General features: G+C 38.0%; 1 protein-coding gene across 2 annotated transcripts in view; it reads left to right on the forward strand.

Moving 5' to 3' along the window:
- The first annotated feature begins 5,011 nt into the window (after window positions 1-5,011).
- The window catches only part of LOC107695130 (chromobox protein homolog 8-like), a 5,784-nt gene continuing 5,067 nt past the window's right edge, over window positions 5,012-5,728 (forward strand). Inside the window, exon 1 of one of the 2 annotated variants that reach the window (XM_016494942.1) lies at window positions 5,012-5,096. In XM_016494942.1, coding sequence (XP_016350428.1) covers window positions 5,022-5,096 — 75 coding nt within the window. In that variant the 5' untranslated portion in view covers window positions 5,012-5,021. The remainder of the gene's footprint in view (window positions 5,097-5,728) is intronic. The other variant, XM_016494943.1, reaches the window with a different exon arrangement.

The following is a 5,728-nucleotide window of genomic DNA, read 5'->3' on the forward strand; positions in this document are numbered from 1 at the left end:
TGCTAACATTTTGAGAACATTATTAAAGAACAACTTTGAATAAACGTTCTGTTAACGTTACTGAAAGAACGTTTATTCAGACGTTTGAGAGGAACGTTCTGAGAACGTTCCCTGTTAGTTGGGTTTCTATAGGATATAGGCTAGATGCGTCTTATTGAGTATCTTTACATTTCAAAGGTTGAACAATCCGATAGTAAAATCCTTTGTGGGAAACATACGGTAAATTTCTTCATATAATTATTGATCTTCGTGGTTTTGCGCGAAACATTCTAAAAGCTTAACGTCAACGTGATTTAGGCTAGTGTAGCCTATAAGACAATGATATCGGAGGACAAAATTCGGTAGGCTACACAACTTTTTTTGATTGATAATTCACACTATATACAGGCAAGAAGGTGAACCCCGAATATGAACGCAAAACAAAAAAGATAACGTTAACCGTTTCCCACATTAAAACAAAACCATTATAATGAAAAGGCTTAACGTTGAAGGACCATAAGCGCCTTTATATTCTGGGTTCATCTGTTTGCCTGCATGCTGTAGCCTACCTATATATCGTCAACTAAGTAGCCTATACTGAATTTGGGTTTCCGATATCACTTATCTTAATACTTTAAGCCACGTTAGGCGTTTTCTTAATAATGATTTTTAAGGGAAACGCTTAACTTTAGGCATTGCGTTATATCTGCTTGCCATGCCTGCATATACTCATTGTCCTGCATATACCTACTGATTTCAGTCCTCCTTTCACGGTCTTTGTGCATTGATTACACCTTCTCACATTATCTGCGTTGATTGTGGGTGAAAATCAGCGGAATTATGTCGATATGATTTTAATTTGTTAAGTACATCGAATAAACCAAAACACTGATCACAGCAGCACGCAAGCGTGGGAGGTGTGTAGAACGGTAAATGAGGGGCGCTGGAATTCCCTGGAAATCTGCGGAACTTTCTGTGGAATTCTGTTGGCGCATATTCCGGGAAGGACTAATTATGAGTGTTATTGGGCGCATTTCTCGGAAAACACTATTTAAGTACTTTCATTATGTTCTAGGTGTATGTGCATGTGTAGATCACGTTACTATATACAGGGCTTTACATCATACTACTCTGCAATGACCCGATATTCTCGTGTATCTCAAAAGTGACTCATCGTTCTAATACGTCTTTATCGCTCAGAGAGAGACCACCTTTTCCCGTCTTTCATTTCCATTTCTTGGCAAAAACAGCCGCGCTCCTTCCTCAGCGCGCGCGAACACTCGTGGCGAATCGTGCTCGGTGCAGAGCTAAAGGGACGGAGTCTGGCAAGCCATTTTAACAAGTGCCCTAGCTGGGGTTTGAGGGCCCCGGTGCAGGTTGTACCAGTGGGCCCTGTTTGATATTGTGTAAATGGAACAAATATACAAATTAAGGTACAGAAAGTAGAGTTTCCAGGTACAGAAACTGAATAATCAAATGTAAATAGCATTGCGTAGTCTTCACTGTATAAATTAAATATAAATTAATTCTTGTTAAAACTACAAAGTAATTCAGTAAAGAGCAATGAGTGATTTTCTCCCATTTAATTTCTTGGATTAACATTAAGGACACTGAAAGCAGCTAGTAAATTAGGCGCGGTCACTTTAAGAGACAATACATCCAATATAATGATACACATTCGATTTCGTCACTTAAGAGACAATACATCCAATATAATGATACACATTCGATTTCGTTCTCAACTGTTTACTTTCACTTAAGACATAACCGACAATTTTTTCGAGGATACTCGCAAAGACAGGTATTGTGACAATTTTGTATGTATGTGTCGTTTCAAGAGCAAGAGTAGACAAAACTCAATTCAGTGTTCAAGGACTGTGAGACGCGGCTCTCTGCGTGAGCACAGAACAGCGTGCGGGTGCTGAATTAAGCTTTTCATGTCTTTTTGTGTTTGTATGTTTAAACTGGCGAGGTGTATTTGTTCGTTCAGGCACGGGAGGAAGCGAAGAAGAGCTCAGTTCGGTGTTTGCGCGGCTCTCCGTGTGCTCCGAACTCTCAGTTGAGTTTTTCCACGTCTTGTGTTTGAATGCTTTAAACTGTTTTGAATGTTTAAATTGGCAAGGCTTAAAACATGTGCAATTGATAAGCTTTAGTGACGACGCGCAGGCCGTCTTTTTATGCTGGCCTCCGGCAGTCGGTTAAAATCGCCGGGGCGGGGCCCCCCTCAGCCATGGGCCCCTATAATCGTCACCACCTTTCACCCCACCAGCGACGGCCCTGCATTTTAACATTCTTTCTTTAAAACAAACTAGTATCTATTCTACTTATTTTTGATTGCAAGTTAAAATAATATCTAATGTAGGCTAAGTCGTTTTATTATACTGATCCATATCAGGAATCACAATCATTACTTATTTCAAATTGATATTATTCATCTTTACCAAAAACTTAAAAAATTGAGTAAGTTGGATGCAATTAAAACTTTAATTGCTTTTTTAATTCTCTTCAGAGAGCAGCTCTTAGTTTTGATGATTTGGTGCATTTCTTTGGTGAAATACATGTTTGTGTATGTTTTATTTAATCTATTAAATCGTTATTGTGATATAAATAATTTTATGCAAAGCTAAATACAGGCACACAATGTCAGTCATCTAAACTAGTCTCGCATCAGTCTTTTCGCATGGAGGAAACGTCTGATGTTGAGCTTAAAAGAAATGTTTTTATTTATCTTTTTTTTTCCCAAAGAAAATTTACTTTACCTTAAAGGGGTCATATGATGCTTTTTAAAAGATAATTATTTTGTGTATTTGGTGTAACAGAATATGTTGACATGCTTTAATGTTCAAAAAACACATTATTTTTCAAATACTGTACATTATTGTAGGTCCTCTATGCCCCGCCTCTCTCAAACGCTTCGGTTTATACAAAGTCCCTCCTTCCGACAAGCGCAGTCTGCTCTGATTGGCCAGCTGACCCAGTGCATTGTGATTGGCCAAACACCACAAGCACTCGGAAATGTAACGCCCCTTACCATAATTAAACTGGCAAGGTGTATTTGTTTGTTCAGGCACGGGAGGAAGCGAAAAAGAGCTTGGTTCGGTGTTGCTGTCCATGAGACTGTGAGACTCTGTGTGTGCACCGAACTCGGCGCGCGAACACTCAGTTGAATTTTTCCACGTCTTGTGTTTGAATGCTTTAAACTGTTTTGAATGTTTAAATTGGCAAGGCTTAAAACATGTGCAATTGATAAGCTTTAGTGACGACGCGCAGGCCGTCTTTTTATGCTGGCCTCCGGCAGTCGGTTAAAATCGCCGGGGCGGGGCCCCCCTCAGCCATGGGCCCCTATAATCGTCACCACCTTTCACCCCACCAGCGACGGCCCTGCATTTTAACATTCTTTCTTTAAAACAAACTAGTATCTATTCTACTTATTTTTGATTGCAAGTTAAAATAATATCTAATGTAGGCTAAGTCGTTTTATTATACTGATCCATATCAGGAATCACAATCATTACTTATTTCAAATTGATATTATTCATCTTTACCAAAAACTTAAAAAATTGAGTAAGTTGGATGCAATTAAAACTTTAATTGCTTTTTTAATTCTCTTCAGAGAGCAGCTCTTAGTTTTGATGATTTGGTGCATTTCTTTGGTGAAATACATGTTTGTGTATGTTTTATTTAATCTATTAAATCGTTATTGTGATATAAATAATTTTATGCAAAGCTAAATACAGGCACACAATGTCAGTCATCTAAACTAGTCTCGCATCAGTCTTTTCGCATGGAGGAAACGTCTGATGTTGAGCTTAAAAGAAATGTTTTTATTTATCTTTTTTTTTCCCAAAGAAAATTTACTTTACCTTAAAGGGGTCATATGATGCTTTTTAAAAGATAATTATTTTGTGTATTTGGTGTAACAGAATATGTTGACATGCTTTAATGTTCAAAAAACACATTATTTTTCAAATACTGTACATTATTGTAGGTCCTCTATGCCCCGCCTCTCTCAAACGCTTCGGTTTATACAAAGTCCCTCCTTCCGACAAGCGCAGTCTGCTCTGATAAAGGAAAACTTGAAATCGCATCATATGACCCCTTTAACTTATGGGTCTACTCAGTTTTATTTGTCATGATACCAAATGTAGTTACTTAGATCTACTTATTTTTTTACTTAAATTTACTCAGTTCCTACGGTATATTACAATTGATTTCACTGTTTTAAAAATTACTCAGTATTTTTAAGTGTAAAAAAAATGTAAGTGGCAAATAGTAGAATTATTAGTGTGTATACCAGTTGTTGCTACTAACTATACTAGTCAACATTTGAAGTAGATCAAAACCTTTCATCAAAGTTGTCCTAAATCCTAAAACCAAAATGTGTTCTTGTTTTAGGACAACTTTGATTAACTTTTTTGATCCACTTCAAATGTTGACTACTGTATATATATATATATTAGATTATGACGTTTTGGGACAATTCGAACACATATTCATTTAAAATGCTGACCCACTATTTGAGGCGACTACTGTAGTAATTTTTTAATTGAACTATAAATTATCATCAAGTCTACACATTAAAAGTAGTGAAGAACTAGTATCCATCTAATAACAACTGCAATATTACTGGTAACTAGAGAAATATAATGTTAACTAATGAACATGTACTAACTAGTGACACTAAAAAAGGAGACTAGCCACCATTACACTACTAACTAGTAAATAAAAATGTAACAATAATACACTCTTTAAAAGAATAAGTGTAAACACGGCTTGCCATAGACGGAGAAGTGGGTGAGCGCGAGCGCGTAGAGCGTGCACGCGCCAAGCCAAGCCAGTGCGTGCATGTGTCGCAGATTTTAAAACTCAGAGAGAGCTGGAACATCGGCGGACCTGAGGGTGCACCAAGAGTACCGGTGGCTTTAAATCCTAAAAGAAAAACACTCTTAAGAGTCTACGCAGAATAGTTAAGCGACATTTCATCACCTGAAGAGGAAGAACGGGAGAGATAAGAAACTCTGTTTGCTGCACTGGATGATCTCATGAACATGGAGCTGTCATCAATCGGAGAGCAAGTGTTTGCTGTGGAGTCAATAACGAAGAAGAGAATAAGAAAGGTAAGGACGTTGCTTGTGCTGTACATAAAATGCACTTCGGTCAGTTGCTTTAATGAAATATATTTTGCACACACTGTTTACTTTCTGTTTTGAAATGATTATTACCTCCGAAGTCCGCACAGTTTTCTTCTGTTGCCAGTTCAGGAATGACTCACGAGTGAATAATACCTAAGCTTGCGTAACATTTCGGAACTTTTTCGTTGCATGGCTCTTCGTGTGCAAAACACTGCGGTGACTTGTATGTTATTGTCTGAAGTTTGTGAATTTTTCTAAGCTTGAGGGGGTGTGTGAGAACAGCGCGCGTGTCGTCATCATCGCGTTTAGTGGCTACGCGCAGTTTATTTGTACGCGCGCAGGGTCAAGGACAACAAAATAATCGGACCAGTTAAGACCTATGGTTAAGACCAACGGCAGAATAAACAAGATTAAAGATGTTTAAATAGCGATAAATAAAATAGGTCGTTTATTAATAGAGCACCCCCGAGCAAGTATCTATTTGGTAGGTGTTTGTGTTATTTATTTATTATGTTGTCTGTGGTATAACTTACAGCCAGATGTACACTAATAGCTAGTAATGCTGATGATGACTAACGCTGCTTTCGTTTCGTACGCTCGAGCATGGGGGGGGGGGG

Source organism: Sinocyclocheilus anshuiensis, unplaced genomic scaffold, assembly GCF_001515605.1.
Source record: "Sinocyclocheilus anshuiensis isolate Anshui unplaced genomic scaffold, SAMN03320099.WGS_v1.1 scaffold434, whole genome shotgun sequence".
In the NCBI taxonomy this organism is placed as follows: Eukaryota; Metazoa; Chordata; class Actinopteri; order Cypriniformes; family Cyprinidae; genus Sinocyclocheilus; species Sinocyclocheilus anshuiensis.